This window comes from Paroedura picta, chromosome 10, assembly GCF_049243985.1.
Source record: "Paroedura picta isolate Pp20150507F chromosome 10, Ppicta_v3.0, whole genome shotgun sequence".
Taxonomy (NCBI): Eukaryota; Metazoa; Chordata; class Lepidosauria; order Squamata; family Gekkonidae; genus Paroedura; species Paroedura picta.
Genome location: NC_135378.1, coordinates 26621727 through 26648482, shown reverse-complemented (window position 1 = coordinate 26648482; position 26756 = coordinate 26621727). Strand labels below are relative to the sequence as shown.

At 44.0% G+C, this 26756-nt stretch overlaps 2 protein-coding genes across 18 annotated transcripts in view; one reads left to right on the top strand and one right to left on the bottom strand.

Annotated features, from left to right (window-relative positions):
* Positions 1-15911, top strand: part of APBB2 (amyloid beta precursor protein binding family B member 2) — a 164884-nt gene extending 148973 nt beyond the window's left edge. For 12 of the 14 annotated variants that reach the window (XM_077301757.1, XM_077301756.1, XM_077301755.1 and 9 more), the window contains 6 exons: positions 2259-2373; positions 2882-2969; positions 5279-5362; positions 8231-8346; positions 9059-9238; positions 11215-15911. In XM_077301757.1, the coding sequence (XP_077157872.1) occupies positions 2259-2373; positions 2882-2969; positions 5279-5362; positions 8231-8346; positions 9059-9238; positions 11215-11382 (751 nt within the window). In that variant the 3' untranslated portion in view covers positions 11383-15911. The remainder of the gene's footprint in view (positions 1-2258; positions 2374-2881; positions 2970-5278; positions 5363-8230; positions 8347-9058; positions 9239-11214) is intronic. The other 2 variants (XM_077301765.1, XM_077301758.1) reach the window with 1 other exon arrangement.
* A 481-nt stretch (positions 15912-16392) lies between these two features.
* The window catches only part of NSUN7 (NOP2/Sun RNA methyltransferase family member 7), a 32090-nt gene continuing 21726 nt past the window's right edge, over positions 16393-26756 (bottom strand). For 2 of the 4 annotated variants that reach the window (XM_077301769.1, XM_077301771.1), the window contains exons 9-12: positions 23364-23465; positions 21956-22073; positions 19608-19731; positions 16393-17870 (exon numbers count right to left, since the gene is read on the bottom strand). In XM_077301769.1, the coding sequence (XP_077157884.1) occupies positions 17217-17870; positions 19608-19731; positions 21956-22073; positions 23364-23465 (998 nt within the window). In that variant the 3' untranslated portion in view covers positions 16393-17216. The remainder of the gene's footprint in view (positions 17871-19607; positions 19732-21955; positions 22074-23363; positions 23466-26756) is intronic. The other 2 variants (XM_077301773.1, XM_077301772.1) reach the window with 2 other exon arrangements.

Here is a 26756-nt window from a genome sequence, read left to right as displayed (position 1 = left end):
CAGTCCAACAGGCATGTGGACTGTGGTCATATGTTTTTCTCCTAAAGCATCTCGTTGATTTGATTAATTATTGAAGGGCCCCCCCCCTCCCAATCTGGACCTTGCCGGAAGGAAAGATCCGCACTTGATTGCTAATGGTGATGGATGATTTCATAACAGATGGTGGCTGGGATGTCTCCCTTCCCCCTGCGCTTGTGCTAATAAATTTGTCTGGCTGCAAAGGGAAGAGGAGGTGTGGATGGAGCCCCTTTGCCTCCTAACGCATGGTGAATTGATGAGTTTGGTGGGTGGGTTCAGCGGGTTGTCCCTCGGATGCTTAAGGAGGATGTGGGGCTGCATGGACAACATTTTGTTTGTTGGGGGAGTAAGGAGGGCGTGTCGGCTTTTTGTCAGTCAGAGGGGACGATGTTCTTTGTGATGCTTAAAGGCCAACTCAGAATTAAATTTCAAAAATGCAGTGCATTTTAAAAATATTTGCTTTTGGGGTTGCTTTTGAACATTGTATAATAACTTTAGCATGTCAAAGTCTCACACACTTCCTTTAAGCAAAGAAGGCCGGTACAAAAAGATTCCAAAGGCTGAAAGAACATGTGTATGTGGGTCAGGGGAATTAGAGACCCTTGGACACTTTTCGTAGGTGCCCACTTTATGTGGTTCACCGCAATAAGATCATTGTTCCCCTTTTGCCTCGGTTTTCTGGAGCAACAGAGGAAGGAAAAATCAGGGGAAGACACTGATATCTCTAAACAGGTAGCTAAATATTGTGCTGTAGCTTGCAAGTTATATCAAACACATGTTAACGCTGGAAACTTGTCAGGAATTTGGGTAATTTAATTTCTGTTTTTAAACCATCCCTGTTTGATATTGTTTTAAATTCCCTACTTTACGACTGTTTACTGCTTTAGAATATATTTTATTATAACTACAGTGTTGTTCTGTTTTTTTAAGTGTTTTTGTACCTGGCTTGGAGCCGTATATCATCATTAATAATAAATCTAAATCTAAAATCTAAATGCAGTGCATTTTAAAAATATTTGCTTTCAAGTTTGCTTTTGAACATTGTATAATAACTCTAGCAACACCGTGAACGCATGTCAAGGCATCACACACTTCCTTTTAAGCAAAGAAATTCATGGTGTTGGTGTGCACCAATTTATATTCATAGTGTATCATACCAGAAGCGCACTCAAGGCAAAATTGCATCTGATCTGAAACCTGTGTGTGCTTGTCTGTGTGGGTCTGTGTGTGTGTGTACAAACACACAATCTAGACACTAGCTCAATAGTTCATTCAGCCCTCCTGTTGCATTGGAAGAGGCTGGATGGGACATAAGGCCTAGCTAAATGATTGCAGAGGGGGGCAAAGACACCTATCCCCCCCCCCACCTGCCTCCCGATCTATAATGAAAGCCCATTTTTCCAAATGCATGCCAGCCAGCCTCAAACCACAAAGGATTGGCCGGCAGCAGACATGCCAGGATAAGGAAAGAAGGATAAAAGATTCTTCTCTTTTCCTCTGCCAGAGGGAGTGGGTAAAGAGAAACACTTCAGCCACCACTAATGTGCAGAAATAGAACTCAGTGCTGAGGTTCTGCACAAATGCTGCCATGAGACCACAGTTCCACTAAACCAACTGTGGTTAGCATGATGGAATGCAGGTCACTCCACTCATGACGGGGCATTTGCACCTGTCAAAACGGGCTCTGAAAACAGGGTTTGCAGCTGGTTGATTAAACACTGTTAGTTTTAACTTGGTTTTGCTCAGTCTGTACAAACAAAGACCATCTGGTTCAGTCCTGGTTTTTCCCTTGGCAGTGCCCTCTCAAAGCTACAAGCTCTGCAACCAAGATTCCTAGAGCTGTGTGGTCATCTGCAAGCTGAATCCTACTTTTGCAAACTAACCCCCAGCTGAAATCAACCGTAGTTTCTCATGCTGTCTGAGCAAAGCCTGAGAGTATTTGGCTCATATTTGGATGGGAGACCTTCTAGGATTTGGGTGGTAGTTCCTCCAAGGAACACTAGGGGTCATGACGCGGAGGCAGTCAATGGTTAACCACCTCTGAACGTCCCTTCCCTGCCTGCCAGACAATCCCCGGATCTTCTGGCTACACGTAACATAGCTTGATAAGTAAATTAATAATAAGACCTCAAGGGTTCACAAGTGTCTTCTGATCATAAATGTCTGAACCTGGCCACCCGGGCTTTTTTGTTTGTGGAGGTTGCTGACTCTAATTCGCTAACCGGTTTTGTTTTGCGCAGAGACTTTGCTTACGTAGCGAGAGACAAAGACACGCGGATTTTGAAATGCCACGTCTTTCGATGTGACACGCCTGCAAAAGCCATTGCCACGAGTCTGCACGAAATCTGTTCTAAGGTCAGCTTGCTTCTCCTCTCCTTCCTCTCGAACCTTCTCAAGGACTCTGGGTACCTGCACCAACCTGAAACGGTTTCCTTCCCTCTCTCTCTCCCGCCATCCCAAGTGCCGAAGCACCATCCATCCCACCCCCAGCATTTGCTGGCAGGGGCTCATGGATATTGTAGTCCATGGGCATCTGGAGGGCCACAGTTTGACTCCCCCTGCCATGGACAATGATCCTCCAGGCCTTTCTGTCCTCTACCATTCCCCGGAGTCCATTTAAGCTCGCACCGACTGCCTTGTTGTGGCAAGGGGGCTTGCGTAGTTCAGTGAAGCTATGAGCTATACCGTGCAGGGCCACCCAAGACAGACAGGTCATAGCAGAGAGCTCTGACAAAAGATGATCCACTGGAGAAGGAACTGGCAAGCCACTCCATCTTTGCCATGAAAACTCTATGGACAGGTTCAAAAGGCAAAACTGCATTGTGCGTACGAATAAAGGTTTTGCTCTCACCATCTTCTCCAGATTATGGCTGAACGGAAGAACGCCAAAGCCGTCGCATGCAGCTCATTGCCAGAGAGGATGAACGCCACCCTTGATGTCCCCTTGCAAGGTACCCCCTGGCTGGAATGTTCTCTTGCACTCATGGCCTGGCCCCCATTGGTCCATCCATATCAGCGTCATCTCCTCCAAGTGGTGTCACCTCTCCAGGGTCTTCGGTCTTTACATCACCTGCTGCCTGATCCTTACTGGTGACTGAATTTGGGGCCTTCCACATGCCAAGGAGATGCTCTGCCAGGGAGCCATGGTCCCCCCCTCTTTAGTGACGTGTCTGATCAGTGGTTGCTAATCACCTTAAACAACCACTTGAAAATCCACAAAGCTGTATTGTTTATTTTTATTAATGTATTTATTTGTGGGATTTTTATACTGCTGCTCCCAGCAAGCTGATTCTCGGCAGTTCACAACAATATCATAAAAACAATATACAATATAAAATTATACAACCCCATTAATAAAAACAAAACAATTCCTCAACAACAGTTTATGGCTTGATGAAGGGTGTGTGTGAGTATTTGGAGTATATCTGCACTTACAAGATCTGCTGAATAGTCTTGTGGTGGTTTCATTTTGTTATCTAAATCAGGGGTAGTCAACCTGTGGTCCTCCAGATGTTCATGGACTACAATTCCCATGAGCCCCGGGCAGAGTTTGCTGGCAGGGGCTCATGGGGATTGTAGCACATGAACATCTGGAGGACCACAGGTTGACTACCCCTGATCTAAATGGTTTTCGGTTCTTCTGGAGACCTTCACCACTGATCAGCACGAAGGCATGACCAACTTGGTCTTTTAAAACAAGCTGCTCAGACAGGTTATAGTAGATCTGAACACTTGGATTTTCTATACATTAAAAATTATGATTTATACAAATTGCAAGGAAGGTGAGAGGGCAGACAGAGAGAGATGGTGGAAGGGATCTGTAATTTTAGTGGCATTAGGTTCCTAAACAGTCTGTAGATTAACTGCAGTTTGATTTGTTAAAAAGACTTCTGGAGAAAGCAAGTGGAGAAATCAAGTCAATTGACCCCCATGGTTCTAGAGACCACTTGGCTCAAACCCGGCTAGTGCTGCTAGCGATGCACATCGGCTTGCCTCTTCCGATACCTTTGACAGCAGGCTGTGATGTGAGAGAAGAGGTACTGGTAAGCAGACCCCACTATTCTTGCTGCTGAAGAGTTTGAGACAAGCAGTTCTTACAGCACTGCAAGACAGACTGTGGGGAGCCTGGTTTTGTTGGCTTCTGGTTGCCAGGGGTCCACAGACGTGTGAACTGCTGCCAAGACACTTTCAATGAATTAATGTCCTCCAAAATGTCCTATTATTAACAACTATTCCCAGATCAGGCAAACAGTGGGCCATGGTTTGCTTGGTTCAGTCATTCTATATCATGATAGGTCTTCCTGTTTTTCTGCTGCCTTCAACTTTTCCTGGCATTGCTGTCCTTTCCAGGGTCTCTTGTCTTCTCATATTGTGCCCACAGTACAATGGCCTCAGTAGAGTCATTTCAGCTTCCAGGGGGAGTTCAGGCTTGATTTGATCTAAAACCCACTGATTTGCCCAGATTTCAGTTGGCAAGTTCCACCAAGCCCCAGTGGACAAACACCCACGTCATTCTCCTCCTCCAAGCCTCCGACACACGCATGCCCACATCATTCCTATGCACCAGGAACAGCATTTTGTGGAGATTAATGGGCAGGGGCTGGGGAGACAGGAAAGTTGCATTCTCCTGTTGGCAAATTTAATAAAAAACAAAGGGGGGGACTGGAACTGGAAAACCCAGCTGAAAACAGTCAGGACCCTCAAAGGTTGAATGTATTAATGTCAAAATTATATAACTTTTATTGGGTTTCATTGGCTGGCATAAATGGCAAAAACTTGGTTGACGTCCTGGCTGTATGTAAGTTGAGTGCTGGTCCTCAGGGTTCACACATACGAGGCTGCCTTATCCTGGGACCCAGCTCTGCTAGCAGAGATCTTTTTAACTGGAAATGCCAGTGCTTAAGTTCTGACCCACCTGCCTATTCCCTGCCCTGATTCAGTGACCCCGTTCTGAGCATGAGTGAGAATCCCGTGAACACTGAGACGACTTTCGGGAAACCTCCATAAGCCCTCGTGATGTTGTTACAGAACCCTGGTTTTTACCCTCCTCAATTTCCCCAGAAATTAGCAAGGTTCCTTGTTAATACGAGGTGGCAGGAGCACAGATTTATTGGAATCAATAGCAGTATCCCAAGAGATCAATTACTTGCTAAATTGTTTTCGTCTATCAGTGAAGGAAGAATGTTTTGCCTGCTGTGAATGTTGATAAGCTAAAATTGATTGGGTTTTCTTATTTATTTATCTTTTTGCTCCGATGCAGTAGATTTCCCAACACCAAAGACTGAGCTGGTGCAGAAGTTCCATGTGCAATACCTGGGCATGCTTCCTGTCGTGAAACCAGTGGGTATGTTGCATCCTGGCTCATAACTGCCTTGAATCTCTCACCATCACCACTAAGCAACTGAGTGCTGTCAGTGAATGGAAGGTGGGGTAAAGGTAAAGGTACCCCCTGTGCAAGCACCAGGTCATGTCTGACCCTTGGGGTGACGCCCTCCAGCGTTTTCATGGCAGACTCAATACGGGGTGGTTTGCCAGTGCCTTCCCCAGTCATTACCGTTTACCCCCCAGCAAGCTGGGTACTCATTTGACCGACCTCGGAAGGATGGAAGGCTGAGTCAACCTTGAGCCGGCTGCTGGGATTGAACTCCCAGCCTCATGGGCAAAGCCTTACCACTCTGCGCCACAAGAGGCTCTTGGAAGGTGGGGTAGGGGAGGGATTTAACGATGCCTGATTTTGTTAGTGACCACCGATGTGGATCCAGAGGGTGGCAGTTTAATTAAGGGGTGTGGTCTAATTCCTATGGGCCCACCAGGACACATGATGCACGAAAGATGGAGTTCATTCTAGGAACTTCCTTACTAAATGAGGTATTCTGTGGTCCTGCTGCTGCTGATCTAAAGAATTATGCATTTTGGGTACTTTGAGGAGCTAGGTGCATGCCAAGGGCAACCCCCGAGCAGAGTGACACCCTTCTGAGTCCTTTGGAGGCAATGGATCTAGAAGGGTGTCACTCTCTTTCGGGTAGGACTATCGGTTGTGTCTCTTCTCTCTCAGTGTGGTGTGGTGGTTAAGTGCAGTGGCTTCTAATCTGACAAGTCAGGTTCGATTCTCTGCTCCTCCACATGCAGCCAGCTCAGTGACCTTGGGCTCATCACAGGGTGTCTGTTGTGGGGAGTGGAAAGGGAAGGCAATTGTAAGCCACTTTGAGCCTTCTTCTGGTAGAGGAAAGTGGCATATAAGAACCAACTTTTCTTCTTCTTCTGATAGTGCTGTTCTGACTTAGCAGTCCTGTCAGAGCTCTCTCAGCCTCCCCGACATCACAGGGTGTCTGTTGTGGGGAGAGGAAGGGAAGGTGATTGTAAGCCGCTTTGAGACTCCTTCAAGCAGTGAAAAGCAGGGGATAAAAAAACAACCCTCCTCCTCCTCCTTCTTCAGGACTCACAAGGCGGTTAATAACCAGGCAACAAACCAATTTAAAAACAGTGAAAACTGTGACCAATAAATAGTAAGGAGAAGAAAAGGGGAAAACAAGAAAGAGGTTAGGTGATAAAATCAAGGGCAGAATGCAGTTGTTGCTAAACCCCAGAGAGACAGCACCGGGCACCTCTGCCTAAGAGGTGCTGCTCTTCCCAGGCAATCCAGGAGCAGCACTGGGCCGAGCGGTGGGAAATCCCAGCAGCCTCGCCTGACCCGTGAGCCCAGCCTGAAGTAGCTCGCAGGATCCCGGCCAGTGTTCCCAAGGCAACGAAATCCAGTGTTTGCCAAATAATCACACTTTCAAAGTAAGACTGTGCCGGGCTGATCAGTAGAGAGCGTGGCCAAGTACAAATGAGCTGTCCCGGTGACCCAGGTGCTTCCACAGCAAAACAGAGACAGCAGCCAAAACAAATCGCTCTGGGAAGGTAATCCTGTTGGTCTGTTGCAGCAAAATGAAACGGGAGTGCAGGCAGGGGCGTCGTGAAGACTCCCCACAGTCATTCCAGCATGAGTTTTTGGAAGCCAGAGCTTGCTTCTCTTGCTGGATGCATGACTCATGGATTTTGTTCGGCCTTTTAGGTGCTGTTGGACTCCTCTTTGTTTTTTCAGCAAAAGCAAAGTGGATCCAGTTGTTATGCTCATGCCAACATGGTTTTTAGGGTCTCCATTTTTAAGTAATAAGCAGCTGTTCCTCTTTTGAGTGCACGTTATCGCTATTTATGTTTATCCTGCCTTTTCTCCAAGTCTCTCTTCAAGCATCACTAACACATCAGGGCGATTTCGGGCATGGGGGCATCAGCCCAGCTTGGTGTCAGGTTTCGTGTTCCTTCTGCTCTCTCTGTCACTCTCTCTCGCTCATACACACACACACACAAACATTAGCGCAAGGGCCAAGATCAAAAAGAGAAGTCTGACATCAAACACTGGTTTGTTGTACCTCCTAAATTCAGAAGCCTTTAAAAATGGAGGGTTGTTTCTTTTCAAGTGTAGATTCTTTTTTGTTTGTGTGTTTGTTTGTTTGTTCTTTGATTTGTACCCCGCCCAGCATGCCAGCTCAGGGCAACTTCCAGCACTATTACATAAAAACCTATACAATGCATACAATTGTATACACTGTTATAATACTTATAAAACATCACCTTAGAACAATCGTGGCAGCTGTATAGGCGAAACATTTAAGAGCCTCTTCTTAGCTGTGGGTTCATCTTTTCAGACTCAGTGTGTCATGTGCAAATGTAAACCAGGTTTGTGCCCATTGCAAACCAGCTGAGTTTATTTGTGAAGCTAAGGAATATCACCCCCCTCCCATTTACCCACAATCCTGTGCTATAAGTTTGTCTGACTTCACCATGTTTGCAACTTATAGTGAACACAGGGGTAAGCTATGCGTGGCATAAGCTTAATTTGTGTTTGTATGTGCCTCAAGTAATTCTCATGTTACATTAAATCACAGACAGCTGACTTGATGATTTAAACATGACACTGATCCAGGTATGGATCTCCAGTTTCAGCATACCTGGGCTCTTCCTTTTGAATCAAGGCATGCCCATGGATGCAGGATACGCACATGTACAGGGGAATGGAGCTAGATTGACTTTCAGTGAGCCTGTGATTCAGTAGCCACCAGTGAACCAGCTGAACAAGGGTTTGAACCAAAGTGCCACAGTCAGCCAGCTGTAACTCCAGTGACTCTCTCGCAGTGATCCTGTTGCCTCTCTTTCTCTACCATCACAGGTATGGACACCCTGAATGGTGCTATAGAAAGCCTTATGGACTCCTCTAGCAGAGAGGACTGGATACCAGTCACCATGAACGTTGCTGATGCTACCGTGACAGTCATCAGTGAAGGAGTAAGGATTCTCTGAAATTAGAAATATCTCTGGTTGGGTCCAGCCTGTTTTTTCCTTCAGTCTCACTTTAGTTCCTTTTTTAAAAAGAAAAACTACCAGCTAGGGTTGCCAGGGCCTTTGATGCTGCCAGTGAAGGAGGGGCAGGAGTCTTCCAGGAGTGGGGAGGACCACCACAACATGCTGATGCCACACGGAAGTGATCTTGGAGACGTCATGGGGGCGATCTTCTGGCTCTTGGGCAAAACAGTTTTAAATGTGGGTTAGATGGATTCGTGGAGAATAAGTCCGTCACTAGCTACTGAGAGAAACCTCCACATTCGGAGGCAGTAATCCTCTGAATCCCAGAGCCAGGAGGCAGCATCAGGGGAAGGCCTCAGCCTCTAGGCCCTGTTGTTGGTCTCCAAGGGAACTGGTTGGCCACTGGATGAGACAGGATGCTGGGCTAGATGGTCCATTGGTCTGATGCCACAGGGCTCCTCTTACATTCTTATGCTGATTTCTTTCATGTGTAAAGCCAAGTTCTTATGCGTCCTTCCAGTCTTGGGCCATTTGGTGCCAATTCCTTCTCTCCGTGTTTTGAAATGGCGCTGGAAATTCCCTCCTTTGGTGGATATCCATTGCCCGTCAACAACTCAGTGCTTCATCTCCTGTACTAGTAAACCCTAAGCCTCAAACTACACAGAAGTAACCTGTGCTCTTCCTGCCTAACTAGAATGAAGAGGAGATTATAGTGGAGTGTCGTGTACGCTTCTTGTCCTTCATGGGAGTGGGGAAGGATGTCCATACCTTTGCCTTCATCATGGATACCGGGAACCAGCATTTTGAGTGCCACGTTTTCTGGTGCGAGCCTAACGCAGGCAACGTATCGGAGGCAGTTCAGGCTGCTTGTATGGTAAGTGATCAGGGAGGGCTATTGCACTATTACTGTAGACCGCAGAGACTTCAAACAAAGGATTCCCTCGTCCTGTCAAGGTTTCCCCCGCCCCCAAAATGTGGCCGCTAGCATGAAAGCCAGCATGTTCAGGTTTTCCTAGCACGGAGTTCATTCTCGTTCAGTTCTGAGACCTGGGCCTTTAACTGGCTCTAAATGCTGGTGCCGGCTCTCCCTGCCTCCTGTGTCTTTATGCCATTAAGCAGTCCATATCACCCTCTCTTACGTGCACAGACTGAAAACCAGAGTCACACAAAGCGACAGGCAAGGGAGCTTCTTGCCTTGCTATGAGAGAACAAATACATCTCTGTAAGGGAACAATGGCAGAACAGATCACAAGATTGATGGCCATCGCCAGAGTCCCCCGCTACAATGGTGTTATTCAGCATCTGCTTCCAGAGTGCTTGTCAGGGACCATCCTTTGAAATTGTCAGCAGCTCCCTTGGGCTAGTGGAGGGCCATTAGCACCAGCCTGAGAATTAACAGAGCAAGTGCTGGAGATTGGACCCGGGTACTATTCCGTGGCTCCCAAATATTAACTCATATTAGGTCTTGAGATTTATGGCAAGGCTCCCGCCACACTGGTTGTTTGCTGCAAGGGTTGCTACAGATGGGCATGAATGTTGCTTCGGCCGCAATACAACTGTGGGGGTTTTCAAACAACGTAGATGCCGTTAAGTTCTGTGACCTGCTCTTGGGATCAGGGTGCCCCCCCCCCTTAGGGCAAGCATATGGAACGTGTGACTCTGCAAGCCAAATTCAGCCATCTAGGCAGCAAAAAACCCTGTGACTCAAGACCTGGTGAATTGCTGTACATGGCTGAATAGACAAGAAAGAAATGTTCAAGCTGGAGATGGCAAAAACTTTATTGAAACAATAGAACGAGTTCCTAGGTATAAAACTTTGTTTTCGTATTTTACTTCATCAGTGAACTTATTTCTTAATTGTTTTTTTTTCAGGGATGCTAACAAAGTCTTTAACATTTATAAGAGGGTCATTTATAATAGCGATCCCCAACCTGTGGGCTGCGGACCACATGTGGTCCTTCGACTAATTGGAGGTGGGCCCCGAAGGACGCCTTCTCCCCCCCCCCCCGGCCCTTTACTTCATCCCCCCCCCCGGCCCTTTACAACACACTTCGGGTGTCATTGTCTCCCATCACTCCCAGATGGGACTATCTCGTTGCAGAGAAACAAGCTCAGGGTTCCCATTGATTTGCCATTGTCATGAGTTAAAATTTCCATGAAAATAAAATGTTTATGATCATTGTTGTGGCGTGTCTGTATCTTATTTTGAAGGGATGTTTAAACATTACCATAGCGATCAGAGAGCATTAGGGCAGTGGTTGAGAGTAGAGGAGTAAACTACCCCCACACACACCGGGCCTCAGTAAAAGGCGTTGAGTGGTCCCCGGTGAGTGGTCCCCGGTGATAAAAAGGTTGGGGACCACTGATTTATAAGATAGTTACCGTGGGTCATTTATAAGATGGACCTTCATGAATCTTTGATATTAATAGACCCAGGTTATATGGCTTAAAATATAAGGTAGTGTGTTGAAGACTTTGTTAGTATCCCTGAAAAAAAGCAATTAAGAAATAAATTCACTGACGAAGTAAAATACGAAAACGCGGTTTTATGCCTAGGAATTCATTCTATTGTTTGAATAAAGTTTTTGCCATCTCCAGCTTGAAAATTTCTTCCTTGTCTACTCATCTACAGTTGACGGGTCATCTCTGCTTCTACTAATTGTGCATGGCTGGATGGCTGCAGCTGGCTAAGTGGTTCTGCAGCAGTGCAGGTTTGCTTGCTTGCCCTGAGGTCAATCCCCGGCCACCCAGGGGTCAAAAAGTCTGTATTGAACTGTCTGTATTGACAGATGTAAAACTGAAGGTGCAGAACCCCACTAACGACCGCAGAACACGTTTATTGTCTTGCAGCTACGGTATCAGAAATGCTTGGTCGCCAGACCTCCTTCGCAGAAAGTCCGGCCGCCGCCCCCTCCTGCAGACTCAGTGACCAGAAGAGTAACGAGTAACGTAAAGCGAGGAGTAATGTCCCTCATTGACACTTTGAAACAGAAACGTCCCGTTACTGACACGCCATAGCCGCCATCCAGGAAAAACCGGATTTCTCAGAACGCCTAGTGGATAATGCAGTAGCTACACTAAAGAAGATGAACTGAATTTTATTTTATTTTACTTTTTGGCCTTCCAGTTTAAATGGGTGATGCTTTGTCTCCAGAGAATTTACCCTTATTGAAATAATATTAGACAAGCATGTTCTCTTGTTCTTGACACCATCATGTGATATGAAAAGAAGCATGAATAATTTTTTTTTTGTTGCTGTGAGTTACCATGAGAAGCAGAAGGTCTGTTTTCCAACTGTAAATATTATGAACGTTGCTTAAATTCACTCATACACGAGAGAGGAACATGGCACCACCACTCCTAACAAAGGAATCCTAAAATCCTGGGAGAGAACCCATGCCCAAATTGATACTCGCACCACCACCCTGAACTGGATTTTGGTACAAGCAATTCTTAGGTCCTGCAAGCACTTTGTCCCCATTTTCAACACTGGAGTACATCCCACGTATTAGCGTAGAGTTTTGTTTTGTTGACTACACTCTGCTCAGAAACCAGTTTCCCATGCTGAATACCAGAGGAACCATTTTTCATCTTTTGTCCGAAAATCTCTAGGGTTTTGCGTGGTGGCGTCCGAATCGGCCGGTCCAGGCCGACGGTACCACGCTGGCTGCGTCGGCCTGGACCGGCCGATTCGGACGCCACCACACACAACCCTAAAGGCAGGTCCTCTTCACAGGCAGTTCTTGTTTTGTGTGAATGTGTAGAATCATAATGTGTGTCTGTTCTTTTGCATCTCCCAGCATGTTCAGTGCTCAGATGCTCCCTACACGGAGCTTGTCTGGAAGGCCTCCCTCTGTAGGAAATCACATTCAGAGTAGCCTGAACAGATTTCTTTCAGTCCGTGAAGCATTTGGGAAAGGATACGTTGGCTTTTAATTTCTTGACGAGACAAAAGCCAGCCCTGAGGACATGGGCTTTCAAATGCTCCTTACCTCTTCACAGTAGCTCTATGTATCTTTTCATCATGAAGGCAGGGAGTGAGATGCAGGTCTGAGGCTGAAATATCAAAACCCAATTGCCTCCTGCCTTTCTCCATATTAAATATGCATGCACACTTGAATAGAGTTACCTATTGAAAAATCTTGTGTGCAGATGAAAAATGGGCTTTCCGTTCTTGGGGGAAAAGAGCCCATAAAAGTGTAAGACAGACTCAGTGCAACTTTTAACAATGAGCTTTGAGTGTATATGATTTCCCCCATCTTTGTATCCCCAGAGCTTGTGTGCTGAGCTAGTAATTTTATAGTGTGCACGGAAAGATGCAGAACCTGTTCTGATTTGCAGAATCTTGAGCCCTGTGTATGACTGTAATTCTAAAATAAGGCACGATACATTCCTGAAGAAACTTTTATATGTAAGAGAATCTCATCACAGTGCTTGAGCTCCTAAAGTCCAGTGAAACATATTCTTTACGTGGGGGTGTTTTTAAAAGAAATTCCACAAGGTAGTTCCTGCCATCTTTCGTAAGGAACTTGCATCATTTTGGGTGATCATCTCATGTATTTCAAATGTAATATTTGTCACTTAAAGTGTAGCACCCAGTGGACCTATGCAGCTGCTGCAGGAAGGGCCTTAGACTCTTTTTACTTTCTCACCACAACTAACCAGGCATTGGAGCATTGGGCAAAAGCAGGGGTGTCCAAGCACCACTGACTCAGTACACAGGAAACACCTTTCCAGGAGCTGCTAGTGTTGGGCTTATGCCCCTTGTTCACCGTACACATTCTCCCTCCTGCCCCCAAACAGGTAATATTAAGCCAAGAGTTGTGCAGATTCACTTATTTGTCTCCAAAAGCAAGACAGGACTAAGTGGCACATGTGCTTGATATCCTCAGTATCAGCTAGTATTGGAGGGGGGGGGGGGCAATCTAGTTTTCATGTCCCTTCAAAAAAATGCATGTCTTGTTAATGGAGTTCATTCATCTGTTTAGCTCAGCGTTTCCCAACCTTTTTACTATTGAGAAACTCCTGAAATATTCTTCAGGCTTTGAGAAACCCCAAAAGTGGCACGATCATGCAGAATATGGTTGGGAAGCTTAGAGTTGTACACGTCCACCTGGGGCCCCTCCCCTTCTCACCCCCTCCAAGTTCGACATGACCATATATGGTCATATCATGGATAATCTTTATTACAAATTTCAAAATATATATACAATTAACTCCCACCAATTTGGGAAACCCTGCCAGGACTGTCAAGAAACCCCAGGATTTCACAAAACTCTGGTTGAGAAAGCCTGGTTTAGCTGCAGATCATTTTGTGAACTAATCCCCTCCCTTCTGTGTTCCTAGATCAAAAAGATGGAGAACTTATTTAACAATAGTCTTCTTCCACTTTTGAAGAGGTATGTATGTGCAGATTAACAAGACCAGAATTCAGCCACTATAGAGAGATGCCTATACATTTTTAGTTTAGAAAAGCCCTTCTTTTTATCCATTAAGAAAGGAAATGTAGGGGAATTAATCTCCTGGTAAAAAAAGTAACCCTTCCCAGCAACTAAATGAGTTGAGGTCACCAGCCACCATTTTACAGATGATCCATTAGTCAGAGTTTTGGGGCTTGACTTAGCCAGGTTCTTCCGGTCTCACCTTTCTCCATTGTTCAACCACACCTCTCCTTAGCAACCCCCTCCTCCCCCAATTTTCACAAAATCGCATGTTGGCTAATGGTAACTGTCATTCTCAAAAATTAGTTTTGACTTTATGGAACACGTCAATGTGTATACGTCATTTTATCTTTTTTTCTGTCTGTATCGTATGGCTATACTCAATTATTCTCATTCACACTGGGAACCTCATTCATTTGCCTTGCCTCAGTCATCCGTTTGTTTTCTGGACTGCCTTCTCTTCCCACTCAGCAGGAATGCAATAAAGAGAGCAAGACGTGCCTGCTCAAAAGCATCACAAAGACAATATTTGCTTTCCAAGTGAACTTTTCTATTTTAATGTCTGCAATTGTTTTTGACATTTTTAAGTTCCACTGGCTGAAAGCAGCTCCTCCATTCCTTGAAAGTATTTTTTTTAACATAGATGCATATCTAAGACTGTGATATTTTGGAAACTTTATTTATCTGAACATTGTATATGGAGCCTCCTAACTAAGGGGCAGTATACCAGAAGCTTGGGGCCCAACCCTGAGGAAGGCTCTCCCTGTCATGCCCTGTTGGTGATCTCCCAGCAGCAGCATGACGCCTGTTGGAACCAGAACGCTGGAGAAGAGAAAAGCTTGGTCTAAATCCTGCACAGCAATCCTTACGTACCCTCAACACAAATGACACAGGCATTTTGTTACCACGGCCAAAATGTATGTATGGGTTGAGTGTGAACAAATGCCAATGACTTTAACTCAATGTTGTATAGTGACACTTCTGTTATCTATGCATTCTTTATATCTTACGAGGCGGCCACGTTCACTAGGCCTTGGATGTTCCATGTCTTTTTTTGATTAACCTTGTTAAATACAGCTTAAATATTTTTTATTTTATTTATTCTATTTTTACTGAAATATTCAATTATGTTGACATATTATCTTTATGCCTGGATGTGATCTCACAAAGATATCCAGTGCTGAGTAATCTCAATGTATAGGTTGCCTAAAAGACAGAGGATTTTGTAATTATTTGTAGTCACCTTTTTAATTGAGTATGTAGAAGAAAACGGCAAAAAAAAATAACGTGTAAAGTTAACTATTATTTTTAAATGCAAATAGCAAGTTAGATGCTGCTCTCACAAGCCACCTTGTTTATGTACTCTGTTGAAGGGAGGAGACGATTAACCATGGACATTCATGATTGCTTAAACCCTTTCCCTCTCTAATCCACAGCAATTCTTCGACACTGTTCGTTTGTATACTTTTGTTTATATGAACCAATTGCTATTTCTTTAAAGAGGATGCTTTTGTAAAGATGAAGAATAACCTATGGGGAGAAAGAGAAATTGCATGAAAGGGCATCAGTCCTGCTTCATAATACAAGGAGTTCTTCATGATAAGCTTTGTGCGCAGAACTCCCCCATGCGGAGCAGGGGCCAGAGTTGCTGTCACGCTGGAGCAGAAGAAATCTAAACATAAAGATGATTGTTGACTGAGTTTCAAGAATGTCTTTATTTTTCCCCAAAATCCAAAGGCAAAGTAACATGGGGAGCAAGGTGGCAGATCAAGGGTGGGGCTGGGCACAGGTGTGTGTGTGTGTGTGGGGGGGTTCCACTTCTATCATACGAGCTCATAACAGCTCAGCCAGTAGAGTTTAATTGTATGTTTCAAAGGAAACACAGGTAAATGAGCAGAAACCAGTTTGATTTACTTTTGCTATCTGCAGAAAAGAAAAGGGAAAAGACATCCCCCCTCTCCAGTTTATCAGCAAGAGCTTTCAGTATTATGTGAAGTAGACGATTTTAAAACAAAGGACAGAACTCCCCTGCCCCCCACCTCAGCATTGTCCACTTTTTACACAATTAAATGTACTCTGTTGCAAGAATAAATTCAGCTGCATTAAGTGCTTGTCTCATTTGTCTGGGTAGTTTCCTCACAGAGCAACTTGGGAGACAATTCCACACTCATTCCTTCCTTCTCTTCCCCAAAGTGACAAGAACCAGAAGGAGAGGTTACTGCTGCAAGGGCCTCATGTAAGCTGGGCCCTAAGTTCTGCCATGTTAGCACTTCAAACATTTTTCTGACACGCTGACCCTGCAGGGGCCCAATCCCAATGAGGCGCTGGGCCTCATCCAGTGCCACACAGGTAAGTTCTTCCCGCATCATGTTTAACCCTTGCTGTCAACACCTCTCTCAGTCATCTCTATTGGTTACTGCATTTAAAAAAAATCAAAACATTAATAGATCATTATTCCTCCATTGTATCAGCACCAGATAATGTTATGAAATGGGGCATATATGACCAGATACACCTCTGCTCGGCTTCAGCTAAGTGGCTGCCTATCATGCCTTCGGTCTCAAACTACGAAGACAACCACTCCAGATAAGACTTTAATCAGGAATTTTAATAGTTCGGTTTCCATTTAAATATGCTGCATAATAAACTGAAGATTCAGGCTGACTTACTGGCAGAGAGCAACCATCCAGTCATTATGCTGCCATACAAAGAAGCCCAGAAACTGTTCTTGTGCAGACTTCTTAGCCCTTTCGGTGAGATTGTGGTGTCCTATTCTTAAAGCCAAAACTGTCACAACTGGTTTTCAAAAGTGTCTGCCCTTTGGGGAGAGAAGATTTAAGAGCAAATATTAAAACAGGCAGAAATCTTGAAAGGTCACTCTGCAGACATGGGGGAAAGACAAAAGGGAGCAAAATTCCCCAAGGCTACAGGTGAATAAGCACTGCAAATCCACTACTGTTTTCAGAAGCTCTGGATTATCTTTAAATTTTAAGCACCTAACTTTATCATTCAGGGATTAAGTACTCCCAGACAAAACCTGCCTCTGCTTCATTCTCAGCTGACTAGCTAGTGGCCATACAGTTTTCAGTTTATCCCTAATGATATGCACAATCTGATGGGGAAGATCAGTTGTATGTTTTTTGACCTTCAAAGTTCACTTAGACTGGATACCATAATGAAAGCCTTTCCAGAGAACAGCCCTTCTGCTATCTACATCTACATAAAACATACATCCCTTCCCCATGCCTATTATCTGCCTTCCAAAAGAAGACTGGTTCCTACAGAGATGCTCACTTGGTGCTCAAGTGATCCTATACAGAGGGGTTTAAAGAAAAAAACCCACTAGAAGAATACAAGCTTCAAATTCTTAATGATTTACGATAAATAAGCAGCAGTTCCAAAAGGCAGTCTTCAAAGCCATGGACGAGTGTGCTTGGCTGCAGAAGATGAGGGTTCTTTTGACTTGATCAGTTTTTTGGAAGAAGAAGGGCTAAGCGAGCCATAGATTCCACTTTTTGTTCCAACCCAGTGATAATAATAGTGGTTAGATGAAATTTGGGATCTGTTCCCTTGTGGATTGAAGTATGGCATCATTACCGGAGGCAAGACGATCTCAACAGGCTTCAAGACCATCAATTTTTCTTCTGACTTTGGTTTTCTAACAGTCCGTTGCCTTTCAAACACTTTTTGTACGGATGAGGAAGTGGGAGTGTTCTTCAACATCACGGGCAAGGATGAGTTTGAGAGGGGCTTGGCCGTTTTCTTCAGCTGCATGGAGTCACTTGTTGTATGGTTTATGGTTTTCTGAGAGGTACTGGCAATTACATTAGATACTGAAGAATCCGAGTCCGTCTTGTTGGGTTTCATTTCTCGATCCAGGAACTCCTGAATTCTGGACTGTATTGCTGCTTCTTTACTAGCAGCTTTTGTCAGAGTTATTTTTTGTTTCTTTTTCTTTTTCTCCTCTCTTTTAGATGGTTTTGCTAAATCAATACCTTCTAGTAAGCCTTTTGCTGCGGCACGAGCTAAAACATCTTTCACTGACACAGTCTCTGATGGATCCCTCTATAAGATAAAGGAACGTCATATCAAACAATTGAAAGAACTGTCAGCTCATGTATTTATTAATTTGGAAACCGTACACGGCAATCTTCGGCAATCTACTAGTGACACCACCAAAACAATACAAGAAGCCCACAGAATAAATACTTAGAAGTTTAAAACCATATTCATAAAACAGCTGTTGTACTAGAAGCCAACCTTAAAAAGATGAAAAAGATGGAACCCCTCAGTTAAAAGCCTGATTAAAGAGAAATTTTCTGGTCTGGTACCTCAAAGAGCATAATGTAGGTGCCAGGTGAGCCTCAGGGGAGATGGCATTCCAAAGGTGAGGTCTCCACCCTTCTCAGCTCTACAGCCAATGGAAGAGAGCGCTGACTTGTGAAGAGGATTTTAACCTGGGCCTCCTCAATGGCATGAAGCTGAAGCTGATCCATCAGCCATTGTTGTCACAGCTTGTAAAGCATTATCTTGCTGCAGTGATCATATCCCGGACATAGTAACGCATTCTGTCTGAACTAGCTATATGAAAAATAACTAGCATCTTGTGTCTATTTTATGTTTTGGAAGCAAGCAGCAATTCTTATGCGTCTCTGTGCCCCCTGTTCTCTAGGCTTCATTAGTTAGGTTTGCTAAGGATAACCTCCTGAGGTTCTTGCATTAACTGCACTCAAAATTTACTGCAGAATAAAAGGGAAAGGATTAATCATCCAGTTTCATTTTATTCGAAGGTCCAAATAGCTAAATTAAAAAAACAAACAACCAAACTGTTGGATCCTGTTTAAAATCTCTTCTTAACCATGGACTTGTTTAGTGATCCTACATAAAGCTGCCACCATGTCCAGTTTATTAATGCCATGCCTCTCAGGACAACACAAGACTGGGCAAACGATTTTTTAAAAATGGGAACACAAGAACGCCATAGATTTTCAGGTCTTCTGAATAGCAAACAGATTGGGAGAGCCAAAGATATTGGAGTATAGTACAATTAACTGTCACTTCATTCTGCTAATCAAAACAGGGCTCCCCGTACATTGTTAGTGTTTTAAAAGAGAAAGGTGGATATATTAAAAGACCTTTTCCACCCTTTAAAATGTGAGCAGCTGCATAAGGAATCCAGTTTCAATTAGTGAAGTTGAGGAGGAATTTAAGGGTTTAAAAACTTTATTCCAGTCCTATTCCTAACGGGGGCTGTGCATACAATCTACCCCAGGAATGGACCAACTGTGGCCCGCCAGATGTCCATGGAGTACAATACCCATGAGCCCCTGTCAACAAATGCTGGCAGGGGCTCATGGGAATTGTAGTCCATTGACATCTGGAGGACCACAGTTTGCCTACCCCTGATCCACCCCTTACAGGTCGTTTACACTTGTACTATAGTTTTGTGTCACAACATGGTGAAGGCAAAGAACCACAGGAAGAGACAAAACAGTGTTGATATTAAAGAGACAATAATTTTGCTTTTTGCCAGGACCACCTTCAGTGCTCAGAAGCAAATAAATGTGCATGTGTCGGAGATCACATTTCCTATTTAAGCATCTGCAGTTTTGAGGGACGTTTAATACAAAAGAATTAATAGAGCTCTTCTAGTTAAGTATCCTATTCCTCAATGTGCAATTATACCAAAGCAAACACATTTACTCTGAAATACAAATGGCCCTATTCTTCAATAGCAAAGAGAATTAATAAGGTCATAATATTCAGTTTTGCTAGGACCTGCACAATTCACTATGTACATACCTCACGGGCCAGAACAGCTATAAAACAGCCATTGGAAATATCTGACAGCTCCAGTTTGAAAAAATTCTCAGCAGAAGTATTTATCTCTGACTTGCAGCACAAAGGAAGGACAGGCGGGCAAAGCCTAAAGTAGACATCAACACAATACTGAAACAATAATTACTGTTACCTTAATACACTTTTAATTGATTTTTCTTTCGTATATATGACATTGAACATTGTAAGAGTGCTTTATTCCTTGTACACAGTCAACTGTGAGTCTTATGGAAAAGAACATTGAAGTTACCCTGAAAGGCTTGTCAGAAGATGACCATCTGCAAGCTGGATGACTCTTACCAATTTGCTCCAAAGGCAAAGCAAAAGTTGCCATCCCTCCAATGGAAGGAGTCCCCTACACCCAGGTTCAGGATGTAATACAACACAGCAGTGAAGTACTTTTGACAAACACACTTTGAGCAAACCTAAATACTTTGACTCGGAGAGAATGAATAAAGAGTGACCAAAACCAAGGCTGATCTTATTCTGTATCTGGGGGTGAACTTCTGTCCTCCCTTTACTTCTCTCATCGTGAGCAGCAAAGAGTTTAATGCCATCCCAATGGGAATAAGTTATTTTCCATCTACTGATGTGGAACTGGCCTTCACAATAAGTCCAGTGAAGGACATCAGAAGAGAAGAGAGAATGAAACATTGGACTCACCTGAAGGTTTCTTCTCTTCAGTGGGGCAAAGTCATCCAGAGTGGTTAGGTCATGCCTCTGCTCACTCAGGTAGGGCAATTGTAATACAAATTTAATTGCAGCCACTCATCTGGTGACCAGGAGCCTGACCCTCCAGTTCTTCCCAAGCCCTGCTGCGTCCAGTACTTGTGGCAGGTTATAGAGATCAGGACCGGGTTCAGAATGTGTTTAACCAACAGTGACCCCAATGCATAGATGGCATAGCGTGAGAGCATCTTCCTTTATTTGGCATTATTATTATTATTGGTATTAGCGTTTCCAGAAGTGCACTCTATCTCATGGGCGGGATGTGGATGACTTTGCCCCACTGAAGAGAAGAAACCTTCAGATTAGTCCAATGTTTCAATATCTCTTCTCTTCTGGTGCCCTTCACTAGACTCATCAGCAGGTGACTGTACTGGCAGGGACTCATGGTAATTGTAGTCCATGAACATCTGGAGAGCCACAGTTTGGCCACCCCTGCATTAGAGGGACCGTTTCCATAGCTGATGAGACAAGGTGTAATGCATTTTTGTCATACCTCTATCTAGTGTTCCTGACGGAGCCTAAAGCTATTCCCTTTGTACAGTTGAACTGAATACATAATTCATATCCCTGAGATGGTTAGATCCTCTGGGCTTAGGGAGAGCTTATTGAGCGCCCACCTGGAACCTGAGCAATGCTGCCACATCTCTCAACTGAAAGATGATGAGAAGGAAAAGTCAACCCTCCAAGAACAGCATACAGGGACAGCGTTCAAGGAACCATAGTGTATTCCCTTCAAATGCCTCCTCAATCCCAGAGAGAAGTGCCCATCCTCTGCACCATTCCGGTTGGGCTGCTAGAATGTGCCACATTCTGTACCAGGAGCTTCCTTCTGCCACAGACTTGGATCAGTGCCTCAAAGCTTCATTTCCCCTAATTGTTTCACCCAGAGTTATCTGAGGGAACTGGTCATTTTGCGTCAGCATTCTTCTCAGTCTAACTAACCAGTAACTAGAAGGGGGAGAGGAAAGCCTGTCATTGGAATAGCGAGGCAGTATTGTAATAGAGAAGACAGAGTGGCCACAAAGGGGCATCGTTTTAAGGGGAAAGACAAATCTGCTACTTTGGTACATATCAGAGCAAGTAGAGAGGAGAAATCCCAGCCAGTACATACCCTGTGACAAAGAAGAAGAAAAATACAGAATCACAGTTTTCCACATAAGCCTGTTGACCTAATGCAGATGGCTATTATCAGACTGAAATTATGTTTTTCATCTTATCAGTGAACATTTTTACTAGCTAGTTACCACAATGAAATGGTATGAACATTTCCTAAGAAAGTAATCTCCTTCCAGTTCAGACCTCAGATTCTAAACCTACAGAATGGGACAGTTTATTTTTTGCCACTCATCGTATTTCTTCTTGTGCTAGGGCAGGCAGGGGCAAAACAGAACAGGCCTCCTGTGTCGTTTAAAGTATGGAAAAGGGAATTGAGGCAATTTCTGCCAGTCACATTAGGGTGACAAACTGTTATTTTTGTGATTCTGAAACGCTTTTCTCTTTTGCCCCCCGAATTATGGGAGTGATGTTGCTGTGACCCAACTTAAGTGATCAGATAATAGAATTTTTTAAAACCTGTTCCTTACCTGTATGGTTGGGCCTTCCCTCCTTCGGCTCCCGACGTCAGTGCCTTGTTCACTACAGCTTCGTTTTCTTCCGGGTAAATGGAACAGGTGCAGTAGACAACAGCTTGCACTTTTCCAACTACAAATATGCAAAATGGCATTTTGGCATCAACGTGTTAAGAATTTTTAACACAGAAATATATTTCAAATATCCATTGATGTACAAGTCCCAAAATGATTTCAAAGTAACTTTAAATAAAAAATTTCCACCCCATTTGCCTAGCAAGTTTAACAGGAACTCATATTCTCACCAGCACTAAGCTGTATGTCCCAGTAAAGGGTGCTCAGGATCCACACGCTCTGATCTCTATGCTGTGCAAAGCCCAGAACCTGAGTCTGATTCACGTTCTGTGTCTCAAGTTGGTGCCCCATTTCTCACTTATCAGCGGTGTAAGAGAGACAGGAGTGTGCTAGTTATCCCTCAGGACTGTGGTCTTTGTCTTTCCAGATCTACCAACGGAGTCTGCTGCCTCAGAAGGTAGTGAGTTCCCCCTCACTGGCAGTCTTTAAACAGTAGCCGGATAGGATGCTTGAGGTTGATCCTGCATTGAGCAGGGGGTTGGGCCAGATGGCCTATATGGCCCTTCCAATTCTAGGATTCTACAAATTATCTTTCAGGGTGCAACACAGCAGCACCCTGGATGCTCATGCAGATCATGGAACTTTACTAGAGAAGAAATCTCCAAAGAACTGGCAGACATTGCATCTGCAAGGGCCAGCACATCTGCCTTATAATACCGAGGGGACACACATGCCACTGCCATTGCCAACCTGACCAGGCTGGACCAACAGGGTCCAGCTGAATGCAGGAATGACAGCATATGGCAAGTTGGCTTAAGAGTCTTCCCTTCCTTGTTCAAATGAGCCTGCAAATGGGCCCATGAGGTGTGTTAGGTGGTAGGAGAGATTCTGAAGGATAAGGAATGCTCTGCTTACTCCATGGAAAATATTGAATTCCTCTACATCAAATCAAGGGCTGATCACTTAGATGGCAGTTAATGTAGATGCCTATTAATATCTGTCATGTAAGAGACTGAACAGAAGATGTGAGATATTTGCATTCCTCTCCCATTTTTCCATCTCGTTCCTTCAAGCTTCAGCACTTCTAGTATCCCAAGTTTTTATTTCTCAGGAACTCAACTCCTGTGCTGTATGCGGTGCTATTCACAAGTGGACCAATGTCATTGTACATCTGTAATTAATTCTGCACACAGGGATTGTGTAACAGAACTACATCATGTTCCCAAGTTCTGTCTTTAAATTTTCAGTTTGAGTCTAGCAAAGAAATATACTTTTGGAAGATTTCATGATTTGCATTACATGCAACACCAAAATTACAATCCCACAGCTCCAAGCTAAAGACACTTACACTGCATGGCACGTGTTAATTCTTTAAGCTGCTGTTGAGCAAGGATGTTGAGCTTATCTACTGCCACAGACCCCTCGGAGATATCTCTAAGTAATTCAGCATCTTCAAAAAAGAAGAACAAATTAGACAACAGGAAGTTATATAGTGTGTGTATTCCTATGTTGTGGCTTTCATGTCAGTTCACAATTCATTTCACGGTGGATACCCCAATCAAGAATACATGATGGGGTGCAATGATACTCCAGAGAAGAGGTTAGGTCATCATTTGCTGATATGCCAGGCCTTCCTTCTGTTCGGTTACTCACTCATTGGTGACAGCTGCAATTAGGTAGCTGGCCAAATGCCAAAGAAAGTAGTTTGGCATGATCATGCACGTTGGATTGAAATGAGAGGCTAGATGCTAAGGTTGATCCTGTAGGGAGGCTCTTTTAACTTTTACTTCCCTGTTGTCATATTTGTTCTGTGGAAACTTAAAAATATATATTTGTTTAAAAATATCCTCCCTACAATGCAAATACACAAAGCATACAAAGCCATACAACTCAACCCCAGTAACAAACTTATCAGCTTTGATGTGGTTTTCCTATTAACCAGGTTTCCAGTTAAGGACACCCTCACACACATCAGATCTTTCCAGAAGACATCACAACTCTACTCCAACATTGCCTAGCTACCGGCTACTTTCAATGGGACGACAACTTCTACAAGCAGATAGATGGAGTTGCCCTGGGAAGCCCGCTCAAGCCAGTTGTAGCAAATTTTTACATGGAACATTTGCTCTGGAATCGGCATTCCATAAACCAACAGTTTGGTTCCAATTCATGGATTATACTTTTACCATTTGGAGCCATGGTGAAGAAGAAATTAGTGAAATTTCTGGGTCATTTCAACACCACACCCGAATATACAATTCATCATGGAATAAGAGACTTTCATTTTTGGATATCATGGTCATATGCAAAGCTCAGCTCCAATTAGGTCACAAAGTCTATGGAAAACTGACCCACACAGACTGCTATCTACATAAAAACCCCAGTCACCGCCCACAACACAAAATGGGCCTAATAAAAAGGTAGCATATTGTGCAAAACAGATCTGCAAACAATGAATTTAATCATCTAAACTGGGCTCCACAAGCTAATGGCTACTGTAAAAAAGAAATTAGAAAAGCTATAAAATCAAGAGAAGAACACATAAATGAGGAAAGACAGCCCCCCCACCCCATCCCCCCGGGGAAAGTATTTCTGCCATACTTCAAGGGAATCACTGACTCACTGGGAAAACTGATGAAAAAAATAACTTTCAAATAGTCTTCAGACCCACCAAAAAAATACAATTGCTACAATCAGAACAAGGCAAGAGAGGCCCATGCACCCTCTACTATGCTGTGCAGCTGTGGACTAGTATACATTGGGACTACAAAATGCAGCATTCAGACATCAATAAAAGAACATGAAAGGCACTGCAGATTAAAACAATGTGAAAAATCAGCAGTAAAAACAATCCGGCCATAGAATCCTATTGAAAGACACAGAAATACTGGACAACACCAATAGCTAATATGTTAGATTACACAGGGAAGCCATTAAAATTCAAAAACATTTAAAGAGAGCCTGAAAATCAATAAAACCTGGCTACTAGCCCTAAAAAAAGAAACCAATGGGACTTTAAAAATACCATCTTGACATGTCCTACCTCTGAAGATGCCAGCCACAGATACTGGCAAAACATCAGGGACTAAACAGGGACCACACTGCCTGGAAAACCCACAACAATCATAGACTTCATGTTGCCTTCAACAATTCACAAATCACAACAATTCACATATCAATTGGATTGAACACTAGAGCAAATGGCTCAGAATCAGCTATGGACAGACATGAACAGATAACAGCTTGTGTAGGATCCTCTGCAACACCTTACATTTCCCTCCCTGCACATTATAGTGTCCAGTAAGGAGAAATGTAAGTCCAGATACAATACATTCAACATTGTGCAAACAGCTTCCACAGTCTTTTTCTTATCTTTCCCCTTCCCTAAGAGCTCTGCAACAAGTACAATTTTGCACTGGATGCAAACCATTACACAAGAATGCCTTCCCTGTATGCTCATAGAGAAAGCAAGCACATGTGTTGAGGTGCACTATTAATAAAAATCTCCTCCAATCCAGCACTATTTTCCGGTTCTTTTCAGAACTGCCAGAATATATTCAGGTGAAGCTACCTAATTTTAATACACCAGGGATCTTTTTTTTATTATTCATTATTTATTTAGATTTCTATACCGCCCTTCCCTATGGCTCTGGGCAGTTTACAGAAAACATTTCAGAACATTTACATGGAACAATAAATCTTCACTAAACGTATGACCATGGAGATGCCTAGAATAGTTCTGACTGAATATGATCTGGCAAAAGGAGAAAATATGCTTTGGGTGGGCCTAAAGAACTGGATAAGAAACATGCAATGTTGTTGCTAGGTGCGAAGTCGTGTCCGACCCATCGCGACCCCATGGACAATGATCCTCCAGGGATTCTTGTCCTCTACCATTCTCCGGAGTCCATTTAAGTTCGCACCGACTGCTTCAGTGACTCCATCCAGCCACCTCATTCAAACATGCAATATGGACCTCAAAGCCACTCTTTTAAATTGCAACCCTCTGCCATCAGAATCTTATGACATTCAGGCAAATTATACCGGAATGGCAATGCTGTTGGATTTTTGAAGCAAGAGATATTCAGAAGTGATTGGCCATGGCCTGCCTTTGTGTGGCAACCCTGGACTTCCTTGGTGGTCTCCCATCCAAACACTGATTAGGGCTGGACTGTTTAGCCAGGTGTAGTCAAACTGCAGCCCTCCAGATGTCCATGGACTACAATTCCCATGAGCCACTGCCAACGTTTGTGGACTACAATTCCCATGAGCCCCTGCCAGAGCCCCCCAGCCTCTGCAAACTGACAAGATCTGGCTAGCTTGACCAGTTTGGTGTAGTGGTTAGGAGTGCGGACTTCTAATCTGGCATGCCAGGTTAGATTCTGCGCTCCCCCACATGCAACCAGCTGGGTGACCTTGGGCTGGCCATGGCGCTGATAAAACTGTTCTGACCGAGCAGTGATATCAGCGCTCTCTTAGCCTCACAAACCCCACAGGGTGCCTGTTGTGGGGAGAGGAATAGGAAGGTGACTGTAAGCTGCTTTGAGCCTCCTTCGGGTAGGGAAAAACAGCATATAAGAACCAACTCTTCTTCTTCTTCTACTCAGGTCAGGGCACTATACTCCTATCAGAAAATTATACCCTTACTAGGAAATTATTTATCCTAAATGTCATATTCCTGGGGCAAACCTTCCTGGGGTATGAAAATAAATTTCAGGCCATTTAATCAAAAAAGGGTGAA